The 20017-nt window shown below is 44.1% G+C and overlaps 1 protein-coding gene across 2 annotated transcripts in view; it reads left to right on the plus strand.

Moving 5' to 3' along the window:
- gabrg3 (gamma-aminobutyric acid type A receptor subunit gamma3) overlaps window positions 1-18193 on the plus strand; it is a 49754-nt gene extending 31561 nt beyond the window's left edge. Inside the window, exons 6-10 of one of the 2 annotated variants that reach the window (XR_003832133.1) lie at window positions 2999-3136; window positions 7328-7480; window positions 9778-9977; window positions 13224-13555; window positions 16097-18193. Coding sequence is in view for 1 of the 2 variants with exons in the window: in XM_029429521.1 (XP_029285381.1) it covers window positions 2999-3136; window positions 7328-7480; window positions 9778-9977; window positions 13224-13502 (770 nt within the window). In the remaining variant the exon portion in view is untranslated. Of the gene's footprint in view, window positions 1-2998; window positions 3137-7327; window positions 7481-9777; window positions 9978-13223 lie in introns of both variants that reach the window. The other variant, XM_029429521.1, reaches the window with a different exon arrangement.
- The last annotated feature ends 1824 nt before the right edge of the window (window positions 18194-20017 follow it).

A 20017-nucleotide genomic window follows, 5' to 3' on the forward strand; every position in this document is an offset into this window, starting at 1 on the left:
ACCCTCTGTCCTTAAACCCTCTGTCCTTAGACACTCTGTGCTTACACCCTCACATCGCACAAGGAAAACCAAACCCCTCTGTATGAAGGGATTATAACATTTGTTGGAAAAAGACAACAAGAAATAACCAGAAACAAGCGCAAACTGCATTTAACTGCACACACACACACACGCACACGCACACGCACACACACACACTTAAACTTCATGCTTAATTTCAGCATCCTATAGTGAAAACTGTCAGAGGATTGTAGCGAGATGTAGAGCTGCTGGCTGCAGCTAAAAAATAAAAGCACACATTGATGCAAAAGGAACACAAAGATTAAACATTAGTTATGAGCTCAAGGCACATGCATTTATAAATAAACAATATGCATAAGATTTAACACGCATTAGCCTAACAGGAAGATTTTTCAAAATACAGTTACTTTAGATGGACAGAACTTTAAGTTTACGCTCCACATCACACCAGCTGGGCGAGGCTGTTCGGTTGTCATCATAATAGTTCTTCCTCGTGACGTGACAAACTTGTGGGGCGAACACCGTATTTTTATTTTATTTTGAAAGGGAACATGTAGAGTTTAAAACACTTTTACACGTCTGTTTCCTGTTGCCTTGTCATTAAGGAGCTCCATTCAAAAAGCTACTTTTATCACAAAGCTTATCCTGAATTCATTTCATTGTTTCTCTCTGTGGAGCACTTTGTTCTTTTGTTTTGGTAAGTGCTCTAAAAATGATTATTAGTATTACTGTAGCTATGGCAACAGATGAGCGATCTGATGAAGCAGATGTGAGGAAAGTAAGGCATCCGTTTCCATGACAACGTTTCCTTTTTTCTGAGGAAGTCACATTTTCTCTTTAAAGCTCTGAGATCAAATAAAGACGCGTCACGCAGCTCTACAGAACCCCTCTGTTGAGAAGGTTAGCTTCTTTCAGCTCGTTGTTTTGGTTTCACTGTTTCACTGTCATTAACCTTTATGCAGCTTATATTTTTAATAAGCCCTCTGATATCTTAAATGTAATAAGATAATCAAATCGTGCAGCTCTTTTAGATTTTCCAAATTCTGATGAAGAGTAGTTAAAACAATTTATCGGATGTATTGCCGTTCGTCCAGCGGTTTTGTTTTGTTTTATTAGGAGAAGAGGAAACGGTTTCAAATATAACTTTATCGAAAATAACTCATCAGTGTGTCATCATGGAGGATGTTATCGTGCAGCTCTTCTTATTACCCAGAGTCTTATATCAGATCCTACAGTCAGACTCCTTCAGATAAATGCTTATCTTATGTTTCTCTGATTAATAAGTTGTTGCTGCGCTAAAGCGAAAGAAAATCAATGAATTTATTACATAGAAATGAATTTCACTGCACTTTAGTTTGAAGGACTTCCCAGTTCCCAACATAAAGCTGCTATTGTTCTGAAACATGATTATATTATCAGCTCAGTATCGTATTAGTTGTGTTGCTTAAACCTAAAGAAGTTGTTTTGTTTGTTTCGTTAGAAAGGCGACGATAACCCCTGATATTAATCAGCTCATAACATTTGCAGTAAATGTATTCGGTGCAAATATCAACTAAAAGTGTCTTTAACTGAACTTACTGTAAGAATAACTTGATGTTCTACGAAGAATGTGGAGTTTATCTCAGTAACCTGCTGCGGGTCATAACATCACGTCGTCTAATTTCCTGCAGTTTTAAATGAATAGTTCCAACGTATGCTCATAAAAATCCTTTTTTATTGGATTCTTCTGCTAAAATTGTCAAACTGACACTGAAGCTTATTTTAAGAACTGAGCAAACATTTGGATGATGCTTCGAAACTGATACTACAATAAAAGTCTTATTAGAAACGTGTATTATTATATATTACATCTTTATTACTGATGCATTAATGTGAAGCTCATTTTAAATATGTTACGTAGGTCAGCAACTAATAATTATTTATCAATCTGATGATTATTTTCTCATTTAATCAATTTATTGTTTGGTCTGTAAAAGAAATGCTCGTCGCGATTTTCCACATTTTTCAGTTTGTTTGTTTACTTTATTATATTTATTTGAAACACCAAGAAGATCCAGTTTACTATAATAATAATAATAATAATAATAATAATAACATCTCGTGAGTTATTTAACCTACAACAATGTGTTATATTTAAACACTCTTCATATGTTTTGTATCTTTGAATAAGATGACCCTCATGTGAATCATCTTAAAGCTATAATCTGACATTTATGTTTTAAACTGCACATGTTCCCTTTCAAAATAAAAGATAAGCTGTTCGTCCCACATGTCATAAGGAATAACCATACAGCCTCTCCCTTTATTTTGAAAAGTACTCTGTCTTCCTGTTCGGCTAATGTGCGTTAAGTCTTGTGAATATTGTTTCTTTATAAATGCATCATTGATTGTGTTTGAGCTCATAACTGTGTACAAGTATTTAAGAGGATTCTCCAACGCTTTTATTTTCAGAATAACTTTCAGCAGCGATGTCTGAATGTTTAATGGCATCGTTAATATCGACCGAGAGAACCGAAGCAAATGTTCATGGAATTCATCCATCAAGCAGGTTTGACAACATTAGCAGTTGGAGCAACATCTCCGTCACTGGGAACGTTTCTGTTAATTGAAAGCCAATTACATCATCGTTGTGTTGAAGCCCTGTGTCACGGTCACACGGTGCCGTGTGGGCCTTTAGCTCTTCCTCTGAAAGTGAATATGTGTGTTTAAGACGGAGATGGAATCATGAACCTCACGTGATGATTGTAAAAGCAGGTGAAGGTCAGCGTCAGCGTGGATTCGGTGCATTATTGAACCAAAAGCTTTCATTTAATCCACTTTGCTTCGGCCTCTGTCTTCATCGCAGACCGTCTCTTCATTAGCCAGCCTCCAGCACAAGACAAATGTTGCTCCGGCGGCCCCGTGTGTGTCTGCGCAGGACATCCATCATGAGGATGTAACGCCGAGGGTCACACACACGTGCTCTGTGTAATTACAGATGGATACCCGCGAGATGAGATGATTTACAGGTGGAGGAAGAACTCTGTGGAGGCGACGGACCAGAAGTCCTGGCGTCTCTACCAGTTTGATTTCATGGGCCTGAGGAACACGACGGACATAATAAAGACGACAGCAGGTAGGATCGGACTCTGACTTCACTCAGTTATTGTGCAACAAGTTTGTTGCGTCAACTGTCATCTCAGAAGCCGTTTGTCTGGATCTGACGACTATAAAGCTTTTGTTTGTACAACAACTCTTTAAGAAGCTGTTTTATTACTGAAAACTGCATCATTATGTTCCAACATGAACTCTTACACATGAAGGAAAGAAATATATAAAGATCTCTCTTCATCTAACAGCCAACAATACTTCTAACTGATCACACTGTCGGAAAGATGCAGAACAATTAGCATTGTTTCGTTCTGTTGGGATGTTATAATACTTATAAACTGTTAATGACAGAATGCAAAACATTTGATTTCATTTAATTGTGTTATAATTAAACGTAAAATGTCCTGATATTTTCTTACGACTACAGTAAAGTGTAGTTCAGCAGGAGGAGACTCCTCTGTAACATCCAGCAGGAGACTCATCTGTAACATCCAGCAGGAGGAGACTCCTCTGTAACATCCAGCAGGAGGAGACTCCTCTGTAACATCCAGCAGCAGGAGACTCCTCTGTAACATCCAGCAGGAGACTCCTCTGTAACATCCAGCAGGAGACTCCTCTGTAACATCCAGCAGGAGGAGACTCCTCTGTAACATCCAGCAGGAGACTCCTCTGTAACATCCAGCAGGAGACTCATCTGTAACATCCAGCAGGAGACTCCTCTGTAACATCCAGCAGGAGGAGACTCCTCTGTAACATCCAGCAGGAGGAGACTCCTCTGTAACATCCAGCAGCAGGAGACTCCTCTGTAACATCCAGCAGGAGACTCCTCTGTAACATCCAGCAGGAGGAGACTCCTCTGTAACATCCAGCAGGAGGAGACTCCTCTGTAACATCCAGCAGGAGGAGACTCCTCTGTAACATCCAGCAGGAGGAGACTCCTCTGTAACATCCAGCAGGAGGAGACTCCTCTGTAACATCCAGCAGGAGGAGACTCCTCTGTAACATCCAGCAGCAGGAGACTCCTCTGTAACATCCAGCAGGAGACTCCTCTGTAACATCCAGCAGGAGACTCCACTGTAACATCCAGCAGGAGGAGACTCCTCTGTAACATCCAGCAGGAGGAGACTCCTCTGTAACATCCAGCAGGAGGAGACTCCTCTGTAACATCCAGCAGCAGGAGACTCCTCTGTAACATCCAGCAGCAGGAGACTCATCTGTAACATCCAGCAGCAGGAGACTCATCTGTAACATCCAGCAGGAGGAGACTCCTCTGTAACATCCAGCAGGAGACTCCTCTGTAACATCCAGCAGGAGGAGACTCCTCTGTAACATCCAGCAGGAGGAGACTCCTCTGTAACATCCAACAGGAGGAGACTCCTCTGTAACATCCAGCAGCAGGAGACTCATCTGTAACATCCAGCATGAGGAGACTCCTCTGTAACATCCAGGAGGAGGAGACTCCTCTGTAACATCCAGGAGGAGACTCCTCTGTAACATCCAGGAGGAGGAGACTCCTCTGTAACATCCAGCAGGAGGAGACTCCTCTGTAACATCCAGCAGGAGGAGACTCCTCTGTAACATCCAGCAGGAGACTCCTCTGTAACATCCAGCAGCAGGAGACTCATCTGTAACATCCAGCATGAGGAGACTCCTCTGTAACATCCAGCAGCAGGAGACTCCTCTGTAACATCCAGCAGCAGGAGACTCCTCTGTAACATCCAGCAGCAGGAGACTCATCTGTAACATCCAGCAGGAGGAGACTCCTCTGTAACATCCAGCAGGAGGAGACTCCTCTGTAACATCCAGCAGGAGGAGACTCCTCTGTAACATCCAGCAGCAGGAGACTCCTCTGTAACATCCAGCAGGAGGAGACTCCTCTGTAACATCCAGCAGCAGGAGACTCCTCTGTAACATCCAGCAGGAGGAGACTCCTCTGTAACATCCAGCAGGAGACTCCTCTGTAACATCCAGCAGGAGGAGACTCCTCTGTAACATCCAGCAGCAGACTCCTCTGTAACATCCAGCAGCAGGAGACTCATCTGTAACATCCAGCAGCAGGAGACTCCTCTGTAACATCCAGCAGCAGGAGACTCATCTGTAACATCCAGCAGGAGGAGACTCCTCTGTAACATCCAGCAGCAGGAGACTCCTCTGTAACATCCAGCAGCAGGAGACTCATCTGTAACATCCAGCAGGAGGAGACTCCTCTGTAACATCCAGCAGGAGACTCCTCTGTAACATCCAGCAGGAGGAGACTCCTCTGTAACATCCAGCAGCAGGAGACTCCTCTGTAACATCCAGCAGGAGGAGACTCCTCTGTAACATCCAGCAGGAGACTCCTCTGTAACATCCAGCAGGAGGAGACTCCTCTGTAACATCCAGCAGCAGGAGACTCCTCTGTAACATCCAGCAGCAGGAGACTCATCTGTAACATCCAGCAGGAGGAGACTCCTCTGTAACATCCAGCAGGAGGAGACTCCTCTGTAACATCCAGCAGGAGGAGACTCCTCTGTAACATCCAGCAGCAGGAGACTCCTCTGTAACATCCAGCAGGAGGAGACTCCTCTGTAACATCCAGCAGGAGACTCCTCTGTAACATCCAGCAGGAGACTCCTCTGTAACATCCAGCAGGAGACTCTTCTGTAACATCCAGCAGGAGACTCCTCTGTAACATCCAGCAGGAAACTCCTCTGTAACATCCAGCAGGAGGAGACTCCTCTGTAACATCCAGCAGCAGGAGACTCATCTGTAACATCCAGCAGGAGGAGACTCCTCTGTAACATCCAGCAGGAGGAGACTCCTCTGTAACATCCAGCAGGAGGAGACTCCTCTGTAACATCCAGCAGCAGGAGACTCCTCTGTAACATCCAGCAGGAGGAGACTCCTCTGTAACATCCAGCAGGAGACTCCTCTGTAACATCCAGCAGGAGGAGACTCCTCTGTAACATCCAGCATCAGGAGACTCCTCTGTAACATCCAGCAGGAGACTCCTCTGTAACATCCAGCAGGAGACTCCTCTGTAACATCCAGCAGGAGACTCCTCTGTAACATCCAGTAGGAGACTCCTCTGTAACATCCAGCAGGAAACTCCTCTGTAACATCCAGCAGGAGGAGACTCCTCTGTAACATCCAGCAGGAGGAGACTCCTCTGTAACATCCAGCAGGAGACTCCTCTGTAACATCCAGCAGGAGGAGACTCCTCTGTAACATCCAGCAGGAGACTCCTCTGTAACATCCAGCAGCAGGAGACTCCTCTGTAACATCCAGCAGGAGACTCCTCTGTAACATCCAGCAGGAGGAGACTCCTCTGTAACATCCAGTAGGAGACTTCTCTGTAACATCCAGCAGGAAACTCCTCTGTAACATCCAGCAGGAGGAGACTCCTCTGTAACATCCAGCAGCAGGAGACTCCTCTGTAACATCCAGCAGGAGACTCCTCTGTAACATCCAGCAGGAGGAGACTCCTCTGTAACATCCAGCAGGAGGAGAATCCTCTGTAACATCCAGCAGGAGACTCCTCTGTAACATCCAGCAGGAGGAGACTTCTCTGTAACATCCAGCAGCAGGAGACTCCTCTGTAACATCCAGCAGGAGACTCCTCTGTAACATCCAGCAGGAGGAAGCAGGAGGAGACTCCTCTGTAACATCCAGCAGGAGGAGACTCCTCTGTAACATCCAGCAGGATGAGACTCCTCTGTAACATCCAGCAGCAGGAGACTCCTCTGTAACATCCAGCAGGAGGAGACTCCTCTGTAACATCCAGCAGGAGGAGACTCCTCTGTAACCTCCAGCAAGAGACTCCTCTGTAACATCCAGCAGCAGGAGACTCCTCTGTAACATCCAGCAGGAGACTCCTCTGTAACATCCAGCAGGAGGAGACTCCTCTGTAACATCCAGCAGGAGGAGACTCCTCTGTAACCTCCAGCAAGAGGTGACTCCTCTGGTTGTATAGAAGTCTATGAGAAAATGTTTCTACTTCTCTCTTGATTTATTACCTCAGTAACATTTTCCTGATGAGTTTATGTCTCAATCTGTAGTTTCAAGTTTCAACATGATGTTCATTTAGTGACTTATGGAAACATTTAGAGTTAATTAGAGGATAAAGCAGCCTCTCTTTAGGGCGGGGCTACCTGTGATTGACAGGTATAATTCCTTTCCCAGTGACTGGAGGCGTGTGTGTCCGTAAAGTTTTAACTTGTGTTGTTTTCACACACAGGGGACTATGTGTTGATGACGGTGTACTTCGACCTGAGTAGAAGAATGGGCTACTTCACCATCCAGACCTACATCCCCTGCATCCTCACCGTGGTCCTCTCCTGGGTGTCCTTCTGGATCAAAAAGGATGCCACGCCAGCCAGAACGGCTTTAGGTACTGCGTGCTCTCTGCAGCTTCACAGCTTTATGTCTGGAACATTGAGTAAAGCTTCAGCTGTTAGAGACGAGTGGAAACACTGACGCAGACGTCACGTCAAGGTCCTTCTCATGAGCTTTCCATGTGCAGAATAAAATTATTTACTGCATGGATGTTTGTTTGTCACTTAACTTGAGTCGGTCCTTCTTCTGTTGGTTATGTTTCCTCTCTTTGTGCATGCTGTCTGCGTGTTGTTGTGCAGTCCTGTGGAACACTGCTGAAGGTAATTCATCCATTTTCTTTTTCTCAGTTTACATTTTTATCCATTTGTCACATGTTTCAATGATGTTGTGTTCGCTCAGGCTTTCAATTTTAGGAATTGGAGAAATGCTATTACGTACACCAATTTCAAACCTTTCCACTGACATGACAAAGATCTTGTGAACAGTACACATACAAACTATACGGAGATATCTGTGCAAACGAAATTTCATGATTTCTTCCTGAATAACTTGCATGAATGTTTTTCACTTAATGGAAACATGTAATACATTGTGTCCTCTTGCACAAGTGACCCAGTAACACCAAAACATTACAGCAGCCAACCTTTGGAGGTAGAACATTATTAATATGTCCGGATCATTGCATGCAAATCAGGAGAACGAATGACGATAGTGAGTCTTAGTCTTCGTGCTCAATCTGGTATTATTGCTCAGATCTTTTACAATATTTTTTAAATGTGGCCAATATCAGATTCCAGTGTGAGCTGCATGTAGAAAATAACAATAACGAAGACCTCAAACGCAGCACGCTGTCGTACGGAAGTAAAGAGGCCACTGAAGTCCGTTTCTGTGCAGCAGAATCCTCTAAATGTTGGTGTATTTGTAGCTGTGGTCTGCTTAGTGTTGATGCTTCATGTTTCATTTTGTCTTCTGTAAAGTATGGACTTCAAGTAACAGCAGAATGTCGACCTGCAGGGACGTAAAAGTTGCATGAATTCCGATATTACTGTTCAGACTGAGGTCGCGTTGCAAAAATAAGACAGATCTGATTTAGCGGCTCATATTTAGGGACGCAAATCAGAATTGAAAAGCTCAGATACCAAATCTGAGTCACATGTGCACAAAAGAAATGTGATTCGTGCCCCTTAACACAGCTGGATGGATGATTGTAGAGTCCAGGACTCCAGGTAGCAAGAAGAAGTCTGATTGTATAGAAGTCTATGAGAAAATGACCCGACTTCTCACCTGATTTATAAAAGATGACGAGAAGGATACGGGCGATCACACACTTGAGCTGCGTGGAACGCGCTCGCAGACGTCGTGTCCTTGAACCCGTTCTGTTTGACACATTACATACAGAAGCTGTCAGTCAAGATAAGTGCCTCTCTGTGTCTGGGCCTCAGCAGACGGCAGGTGAGTGTAATCATTGCAGCTGAGGCTCGAGGAAAAGTGTGTCCGCCTGAAATAGATGGAGCCAGCTTGTTACCATGGGAACCTCAGCGAAACAGTCGCAGATGTTTCTCCTCTTATCGGCATCTCTTAAAGCTCGGGGGGGAAAGAATGGAAACCTACTGAGACGCTGGAGGAATCTGAGTGACGTCAACAACATCTGCTGTTAGCTTAGCTTAGCGTCTAGCTCAGCAGCTTGGAGAAGTTTACGTTAAATGTTATGTTCTAGTTATTATTGACGTCATCTTAATAATCAAAATAACTCGGTGTGATAATGCTGAAAGGTAAATAAACTAATAAAACGTCTAAAAAGAAAGGCGTCTTTTTGCATGTAGTAAAACCAGGAAACGTTAAAGCTGCACAAATCAATTTGTTATATTATATCCATAACAAAGGATCAAATGACTCGCGTGGAAGAACTCACGGAGAATGATCACCCAACTCTCCAGCTCCCCTCAGCGCTGCAGAGCGTTTTAGCATCTTTCAGCTCATTGTTTTGGTTTTATGGTTGAAACAGCAGGCAAAGTCAGAAAGTGTAAGAACATGTATATTAAAAACTATATCTTAATATAAGACAGGTGGAGGTTTCACTGCAATGGGGTTGTTCACGTTCTGTATCTTAAAGTATTTGGCAGATTAGAGCTCAACATGACAAATGTTCTGTACGCTCAACATACGTATGTTCTTTGTCCACAGTTGTTGGTGTTTGTCCTTTTCCTGCATTCAGTGAAATGAACGTCATGCAGAGGAAATAAATACAAGTTTAATGTCAGTACGCGTCTGAAGATAGATCCGGCACAAAGCCGGTGGATCTGTATTGTTACCTGCAGTGGTTGAAATGAGTTTGTCCTCTTGTTCCCTCAGGTATCACCACCGTGCTGACGATGACCACGCTGAGCAGTGTGGCGCGGACGTCACTGCCCAGAGTGTCGTACGTCACCGCCATGGACCTCTTCGTCACCGTCTGCTTCCTGTTCGTCTTTGCAGCTCTGATGGAGTATGCAACGCTGAATTACTATTCGTACGGCGCGCAGAGCCCCAGCTGCATGGAACCTAAAAGATCTGTGAGTTTTTACAATATGTTTTATTGGTATAAGAAGTTGAACTACAGCGACGCTGCACGAGGGAGAAGTCTCTTCGCTTTAATAAAGCTACTGAGAAAAAGAAGTTTAAAGTACTTTATGAAAAAAGAAATCACACGCCGGCCAAGAATGACACAAATGTCATACAAAAAATACAAATATAAAAAATACCCCACTAAAGAAATATTTCAATTGAACTAATGATAATTTATTTCTAAAATTGTCTGTAGTTTTATTAGTTACCTGCGCAGAAAAATGCCAAAAAAAAGTGATTTAACTACTTGAATCTCTTTGCAAATATGACAAAACGGTTCAATATATCAACATACATCTGAGGGGAATGAGTTAATAGTTGATCAGCCTCATTAGTGATGTAGATGGTGACATGTGGACGGAGCTGAAGCCTTTATGTGCAGGATTACTGTCGCATGTCACAGAAGTAGCTTTTCTCTGACGGTGCTTTGCTCTGCAGAACAGATGATGTGATGCTGCTCTTTATAAGCTCTTCTGAGAAGACTGCTGCTCTTTATAAGAGACAAAGCATCAGTCTGAGCAAACTCAACTCAAGGAAGAGCAGAAAGCAAAGCTCTGATCTGTGATGTTCCACAGAGACGGCCGGGCTTACTGGAGGATAATAGTGCTCTCTCCTCCAAATGACCTTTTTTGTCATTGATTTTTATTTCTGTCCAACTAGATATACTATATATATATATATATATATATATATATATATATATATATATATATATATATATATATATATATATATACACACACAAGTGTTTCAGAGTTGGTGTCCCAGTTGCATTAGGTTGGAGGATTTATCTGTTGATGACACATAAACAAAGCTTTGTCGTCCTGCGTGAACCTTTTAAAAGGAAGATTATTGCAATACATATACGTTACATATGGTATTACAAAGGGTTTCATGCATCTCACAGTATGTATTAATACTGCATACAGTTTTAGATTGGTAGAAATAATCTTGATTAAGATGTATTTGCATCACAGGCGCAGGATATCAGGAGGTGCAGCCCGTTTAAAAGTTTTTTGCATCCGTTTATATCATTTGTGTCGAGTGTTTCACTTAGCTTTTCACGCATCATTTAAAGTCTTTAGTGAACAAACTAAAGGCTCTAAAGTTCAAATAAGTACGTTTATTACGACATTTAAAGGTACGGATGTAAATTAAAATAAGTCAACGTTGATTTTTGTTTCCCATGGGACCTGAACGTCTGAGTTTACCTCCTTACTTCCCCTGACTCTGATTAGAAACATATCTGTGATACCATCCATCCATCGTTTACCGCTTATCCGGGATCGGGTCGCGGGGGCAGCAGCTCCAGTAAGGAACCCCAATCTTCCCTTCTCCGGGCCACATCCTCCAGCTCCGACTGGGGGATCCTGAGGCGTTCCCAGGCCAGTGAGGAGATATAATCTCTCCACCGAGTCCTGGGTCTTCCACGGGGTCTCCTTCCAGCTGGACGTTTTAAATAGGGGAACCACCACCCCGGTCTTCCAACCCCTAGGCACTGTCCCAGACTTCCACGCAATGTTGACGAGGCGTGTCAACCAAGACAGCCCCTCAACACCCAAAGCCTTCAGCATTTCTGGACAGATCTCATCAACCCCTGCGGCTTTGCCACTGTGGAGTTGTTTGACTACCTCAGTGACTTCCATCAGGGATATTGACGATGATCCCCCATCAGCTTCCAGCTCTGCCTCTCTAGGGCGTGTTAGTCGGATTCAGGAGTTCTTCAAAGTGCTCCTTCCACCGGCCGATAACCTTCTCAGTTGAAGTCAGCAGGGTCCCACCCTTGCTGTACACAGCTTGGATGGTTCCTCGCTTCCCCCTCCTGAGGTGCCGGATGGTTTTCCAGAAGCACCTTGGTGCCGACCGAAAGTCCTTCTCCATAGCTTCTCCGAACTTCTCCCACACCCGCTGCTTTGCCTCTGACACGGCAGAAGCTTCCGCCCTTCTAGTCCTTCGATACCCTGCAACTGTTTCCGGAGTCCTCCCGGATAACATAACCCGGAAGGACTCCTTCTTCAGTCGGACGGCTTTCCCTGACCACCGGGGTCCACCACGGTGTTCGAGGGTTACCGCCCCTTGAGGCACCTAAGACCTTGAGACCACAGCTCATCACCGCAGCTTCAGCAATAGAGGTTTTGAACATCGCCCACTCAGGTTCAATGCCCCCAACCTCCACAGGGATGGCTGAAAAGCTCTGCCGGAGGTGTGAGTTAAAGATCCCCAGGACAGGGGCTTCCTCCAGACGTTCCCAGTTCACCCGCACTACCCGTTTGGGTTTACCAGGTCTGTCCAGAGTCTTCCCCCACCCCTTGATCCAACTCACCACCAGATGGTGATCAGTCGACAGCTCCGCCCCTTTCTTCACCCGAGTGTCCAAAACATGCGGCCTCAGATCAGATGATACGATTACAAAATCGATCATTGACCTTTGGCCTAGGGTGCTCTGGTACCACGTGCACTTATGAGCATCCTTATGTTCGAACATGGTGTTTGTTATGGCCATTCCATGACTAGCACAGAAGTCCAACAACAAACGACCGTTCGGGTTTAGATCAGGGAGGCCCTTCCTCCCAATCACGCCTCTCCAGGTGTCTCCATCGTTTCCCACGTGTGCGCTGAAGTCTCCCAGCAAGACTACGGAGTCCCCGACTGGAGCCCCCTGGAGGGCTCCATTCAGGGTCTCCAAGAAGGCCGAATACTCAGAACTGCGGTTTGGGGCATAGGCACAAACAACAGTCAGAGTTTTCCCCCCCCATAACTCGAAGGCGTAGGGAGGCGACCCTCTCGTCCACCGGGGTAAACTCCAACGTAGCAGCGCTCAGCCGGGGGCTAGTGAGTATCCCCACCCCGGCCCGACGCCTCACACCTTGGGCAACTCCGGAGAAGAATAGAGTCCAACCCCTATCCAGGAGTACGGTTCCAGAGCCAAGACTGTGCGTGGAGGTAAGCCCCACCAGATCCAACTGGTAGCGATCCACCTCCCGCACTAGTTCCGGCTCCTTCCCCCACAGAGAGGTGACGTTCCACGTCCCCAGAGCCAGTATGGGAAGGTAATAAAAGTACAAAACTAAATCACTGGTGTGCCCCTTTAATGTCGCGTTGCCCCTTTAATCTTTTTTTGTTGCGCTGTGGAAACAAATGATTTGATGAGGGATCTTGACTTCCTGTTCCTGTGTGTCTCTTCTTCTCCTCAGAACTACTCTGTCCTGGATGTGAGGCCTCCACACACCGTCATCACTTTAAACAACTCCCTGTACTGGCAGGACTTTGAGGACGCGTGTGTCTTCGAGTGTCTGGACGGAAAAGACTGCCAGAGCTTCTTCTGCTGCATGGAGGAGTGTAAAGAAGGAGGCTGGAGGAAAGGACGCATCCACATAGATTTACTTGAACTGGACGCATACTCGCGTGTCTTTTTTCCCACCTCCTTCCTGCTGTTCAACATCGTTTACTGGGTGGGCTACCTGTACCTTTAGCACAACACAAGGACGGCACAATTCAACGGAAGACATTCAAGATGAATAAAAAGGTAACGCCAAATAAACTCTTTCCCCGTGCTCCCTGAAGTAGTTACCTGCAGATCAAAAGAGACTTCTGCCTCTGTGACTTCAGGTATGATAATACGACACATTACTGATTCCCTTCAATAAGCTGTACACAGAGGGAGGACAGGATGGACTGAAGACAGAGAAGCTCCTGTACTCCAAACTTCTCAATCAGGAGTGTGACTTGTTGTAGGGGACGAACCGGCACGTTATTATCAGTCAGTCAAATCCAGATGAAAATCCAAGGACGGTGAAACCTTTCATAGTGCCTTCCTCTGGAGGGGTAGATCCTATCTGCTACAATAATCAGGGAGTCATGATTTATAAAACTTAATAGAAGAGCTTGGCTTTGACTGATTATGGCTGTTCTCATTCAGAGTTACATTTATAAAACAGCCATTTGTATAACACACTCTCTTCACACGGTGAAAGAAGCACATCGGTTCCAGGGAAGAGAGCCATTTGAATAAAACTTACAGCATAAAGAATAATGATATGTGCTTATTGGCATCACTTTAACGTCGGAGGTTGTTTTTATTAATCTTTGTGTGCATACAGGCACAAATCTCTCGTTGTTGTACCCACAGGCTAACTGCTGTGGCTCTTTTATCTTAAACATACCTTTCCTTTAAGGGAATATCTTTGGGATATTTTTGTTGGCTTTCTTGCGAAGAGTTAGATGAGAAAGTTCATACCATCTCACGTCTTTATGCTAAACATGTAGCTACAGTTAGCAGCCGGTTAGCTTAGCTAACGTAAAGACTGAAAACAGGTGCTAACAGCTCGCGGGTCTGTTCCACATACTTATATTCATTATGGGTTTAAGTCAATCAATGTAGATACAGGTGATGAACAATTACAAAAAACCACAGGGGGTCTGAGGGGCCCAGTGCCCCTCTAACAGTGAGTGTGGATTGATACGTCAGATAAAATAGAGCCGTATCTCTTCTGAGCGATGCGAGTGGGGGATGTCAAAAAAGCTTTTTAAAACGCTCTCCATGTGGATCAGCTGTCAGGGTTCGAATCCCACTTTAGCAAGTTTATATATCACCTGATGGGTCCAATGTTCCCCAGCTGGGCTGCTGTGGAAACCCTAACCCTTAGGTTTGGGTAAACCCTAACCCAAACCTAATTGTTTGGTACGACATGCAGCAATAAAACGTTCTGTTAAAACCATTATTCTGTTAAAGAAATAATAACTCTTTAATATTCTCTGCCGGGTCAGATTTGACCTTCAGAGCCCTTCAAAATAAAATAATGATAACCATAGTTGTTGTTGTGTTTTGCAGAGAAGCTGTTTTAAAGCCTTGTTCCATTAAAAAAAAAAAGTAGACCCTGATGCCTGTTACCAGCACTTTGGCTTTTTGTTTTAAAACATGTGTTACAGGCTAGCTGTTAGCCGCTGTTAGCCGCTGTTAGCCGCTGTTAGCCGCTGTTAGCTGCTGTTAGCTGCTTTTAGCCGCTGTTAGCCATCTTTACGCTAATCTTAGCTAACTCCCTGTAGCTTCATATTCAGCAAACAGACATGAGAGTGGTATCTAAATATTACACTATTCCTTTAAGATAATTGTACAGTAGTAAGTGGTGTATTGGTTGATGTGAGGTGATTATGGGATGTAGTTTTTGAAGGTGTCGACTCGCTGCATTGTCACAGATCGGAGGTGCCACAGCCGGAGAACAAAGGCAGGCACGCGTATAATCTACGTTACACATATTCTCACCATGTATTGGATGTTAAGCTCTTAACACACTAGATGAAGTGAAGAGGCAAATAGTTGTGTTTCTTCTTTCTTTCCTCACACAGCCGGTGAACGGGACGCCCAAATTAAAAGTAACCGGTGTCGTTTGTACATTACTGTAGGCACAAATATGATCGTCTCACTCATCGCTGTTTGACTGGTGTTTGCATGCAACACTTAAACATTACACTGATGACATGTTCTGGGATAGAATTATAGTTTTAATATGAACTGTTGTATGATTTGATTTCCCTGTGTTTAGATTTGGCATTAGCAACCGTGGACTTGCCTTAGTGTAGCCCGCCCAGAGCTGAGATGAAATACATATTTACCTCTGATAATAACCTCAGCGAAGGCTACTTCTTTGCCTTGGGCAGTATACTTAAGTGGAACTTTTTATATCCCTTTTTTTAGCTGTTTTCTTTATATTATATTTGCTATATATGTGCCAAATATTTCACATATGTGCCCTGTCTTTTATGTTTTCAGGCGAGTCTGAACAGCCCTATAATGGGGACAGTGTTATCCTTGGATACAGTAGAGTAGAGAGTAGAGAGAGACAAGGTGAATACAACCTTTTAACTTTATATCACCAGGAAACCTCTGCAGCTGAATACTTACATTAAGACTATTATTTGTTTGCATTACAATAGTCTGTTTAAATAAGCAATTGCCTATAGTGTCTCACCTTAGGGAGTAAAATAAATAGAAGAAGTTGGCTCTGAATTGTGTCGTGTTTAAGCCGGTGGATGTGAAACAGTCATTATTGCTTATTGTTATTTTCAGCACTGGTGCAAAGTGCCGCCTCCTGTGCCTGCAGACAAACAAGATGCTGAATGAAAATGGATGCAGCCGCATATGTTAGTGCACCTGTTCATCACCTCAGAAACACTGACACTGGCAGATTCTTCTCTCGCTTCTTTTCTTCGGCAACGTCGTCATGTTTTCAAGTACTTTATAACAACAACAAAAATGATTTAAAAAACTATTGTTTTGTACATTTCTGATGGTGTTGACGAGTTACTGTGTGGAGCCCAGATGTTAGTGTTCTGACCCCCTTCTGCGGACAGATGACGGTCGATGCAATAAGGTTATTCTGAGTGGTGCTATACTTTACAATAACTCGAGCATTACTAAGTTGTCAACTGACTGAGCGAGGGGAGGCATGTGACAGAGAGGCTGGTTCAGCTTCACCTGCTGAGCCACCGAGATGCTCCCGTTTGTAAGTCTGTATTCTGACGAGGTACGACAGCCGACTGTTAAAATGTGTCACCTCAGCTCGTTCTTCTCAGTCTGTATCATCAGGCAATAGTGTCGAAAACACACATTCTCGTATCGTAGGAGCGTTCTCGAGTAAAGGCCTTTACACAACAGGGGCGTGAGGAATGGTCTGTGAGTTCCCTGGTTACAGTTACAATCTATATGTCTCAGGCTTTTATTGTGAAAGGTAAGACAGGATCTGTTATGCGCTGCCTTTGTCAAGGTTGAAAAAAGTAATAAAGTTTGCCGGGTTTGTTCAGACCAGCGTTGCCAGATGTACAATGATTATCGTACTTGTACGATTATTTTGCCTTCTGTACGATCAATACTAAAAGTGCCATAATGTACGATAGTTTGACTTATGCACACGTAGCCTTTTCCACACATCGTGGTTTAGCTCGCTTAGAAAAACAACGTGGGTAGATCTGTAGACGTGTCAAAAAGTCGTTTAAAGACTAAACAATCTGATTTACACTTTCTTCTTCTCGTGGTTGTGAGGAAACAAATGTTTTAACATTTTACATCTGGCATCGCTGGTTCAGACTACGTAGCCTCGCGTTGTACGTGTTGAATATTTCCGTCCTGCACGTGATTGGTTGATGCCGTTATTATTTGCCTTTAAAAACAACAGTTCAGAAAAAAAGGAATAAAAACGCCCCCAGTGTTTAAAGGCTTTTAGACTCATGTCATGAAGAGTTATTGTGAACACGACTCCGCATGGTCTCTGGAAGTCTTTGCGTGTAACATCGTACTGACACCGTGGCAGTTTCAGTATTATCTCTCCAGACACGGGGAAGTGAAGGGAGTAAACATGGGGAGGATTTAGGATGGGATTTGATCCCGGGCCAGGATGGGCATGTGGCTCCAGACTGGACCAGGGAAGCAGCTCTGGGCACCGTGTGTGTGTGCCGAGGACCAGCAGGACTCAAGCAGCCGGGGCATGAGGGACATGAGACATGACACTGATCTGCCACTAATGTGTTGTGTAAATCTCCTGCAAGGGAAGTTGTGTATTTGTGATTTAGACAGAATGTTACGAGTATTATTGCTGTTTTTGCTCAGTGCACACACTGCATTGACTCTAAGCCACATTAAGTATTGTGATGAATAAACCAAAGACATTTATGTTTCAGTTTATTCTCTGATAGTTTGAATCACGTTGGAGGATGTCGCTGTGTTTGGGGTTACGGCTTCAGTTTCCATGTGCAGTACTGTGAAGTGTCATTTGAATGGAAACTGCACGCAACAAATAATTAGCCTAGAAATGCTGGAAGGGTTTATGTGATTAGCCAAGTCGTCCGTCTCTAACAGCAGCTGTGTGTGCTGAAGAGGATCTGCTGCCGGACACAACCCAACAGTGTGTTTCAGTAGTGAATCATATTTCTGTTGACGTGTATTATCTATCTAACTTACTGTGTACACAACAATACTCATGTGTACTGCTTTGTGTTTCCATAAGTGTGGCTTCAGTGTGCTTAGATATCTCAAAGGTCCAGTCACGTGCACGTGTCCTGTGAGCTTCTCCTCATATTTCTCCTTCTGGCTCCAACATCTACATCCAATGTCCATGTTTTCATACCGTGTTTCTTTTGGAATAAAGTCTTTTTTATTATTATAAATGTACACGAGTGCAGTTTATGTTGCTCTCCAAGTGTCTTTTTGTTTGAATGCATTGAATGCGAGTCGTCGACTACAGAAGAGACTGAAATACATCAGCTGCTGTCCGACCCTCCAGACTCTGAAGGGATATTCTGTAACATCAGTTACCAGATGATGAATGTTGAACTATCGTACCACAGGCTTAAAATCTACTTTGAGGAAAAGGATGACCACAAGAGCAAGCGGGCGTCACATCTGCCCACATGGTGTTCTGCTTGTGCTCATGTAGTTATGATGCTGGTTTTCTAATGGCCTACTCTTACAAAATAAAAAGACAGCCGTGCTGTTTGAACCAGATGACCAACGATCAAAACAAACGGACCCTGAGTCTGTTTTTCAAATTCAATTATCTGAAATCCAATAAAGGTTTTCCTAAAGGCGGAGGGATGTAACACGATCGGATGTCCCTCGTTTGCTTATTCTCATAAATAACTGATGAAATTGTCCTTTCACCGCCGGACAGATGCAGATGTGAGCCTCTGCATTGAACATGTGTTCTACACACACTGAGCGTTAAATCACTTTCATGAACACTAAACACCGTAAAGGGCTGAAAAGTATAAAAGGTCATATATAATATAGATATAATGAAAGTGAGGTATCTGGGTCGTACAGTAGAGAAGACATTCAAGATGTCTTAAAGGCTCAAAACTCCTGCAAGTATTCAAACTAAATTATTCTCATTTGGATGTTTCTCCTTAGATGATTTTGTACGTTGCTTCTCCGTGTTGTTCTGACAGTACAGATGTTTTTAAAGGGCAACTTCTGTATTTTTCAACCTGGGTCATATGTTCATGTTTTGTGTCTCAGTGACTAATGAGGACAAAAGAAATGAAGCTGAAGCTGCAAAACATTCTCAATGTTCGTCCACTAGAAGTGTTTCTGCCACGCACCGGCTCAGATCGTCTGAGAACTTTACGTAGAGGAGCCGACAGAGAAATAAAACCTTTGTCTTTGCCTTTCACTTGAGCCGCTGTGTTTCGTAGTGTGTGTGAAGTCTTTCTGAATTCTCGTGTTGCATCCACATTTGGGAACTCAGCTAAATATTCAGCTATGACGATATAAATCTGTTAGCTAACGATAAGCTCACGTTTCCACCGCTGTCCTCCGGCAACATGTCACCTCTCACATTATTATGATCAGGTACAACCACACAAAGTGCGATGAACAGTGCGACAATAAGAATATAGGCTTTACCAAAAATAGAGTAGATTTAATAGACGAATGATTATAATCTGACTTTTATCTGGCTGACACGCGGACCGCTAACGTCAGTGCCTCGTAGTAACCAGGGATCTATGTTAGCGACCATAGCCATTGGACATTCATGGGACTAGCCGTCTCCACCAGTTGCTAACACTGTCTGTCTGTTGTTAGAGATATAAATAGAGAAGTGTGTGAGAAAGGAGAGCAGACGTGAAGACAGGACAAGCCTCCAAGGCATCATCAGCAGATATAAGAGCTACAGGTAGAGGAGACGCAGGAGTCTGCGTGAACAGCCGAGCTGCACTGAGCGTGCAGGAACAGCTGGATGCATCACATTGAGTTCATTGTGTCATCAAACGTCCCGTGCAGCAGCTGCGTGGTGCAGGTTCAACCTGAATAGATGAAGACTCTCATTCATGCATCAGCCCTGTGGCGGTCGTCGCCCTTACCTGCCTGCTCGGCACTACAAATGATCAGTCACCATGGTAACTGTTCTTTCTGACATAAAGAAGTGTGACTTAAGATCTGATTGCAGGCAGCGGGGGACGTTTAGTCAACTGGCCTTGACATGTCGCCTTTTGT

Source organism: Cottoperca gobio, chromosome 4 (genome assembly GCF_900634415.1).
Source record: "Cottoperca gobio chromosome 4, fCotGob3.1, whole genome shotgun sequence".
Lineage (NCBI taxonomy): Eukaryota > Metazoa > Chordata > Actinopteri > Perciformes > Bovichtidae > Cottoperca > Cottoperca gobio.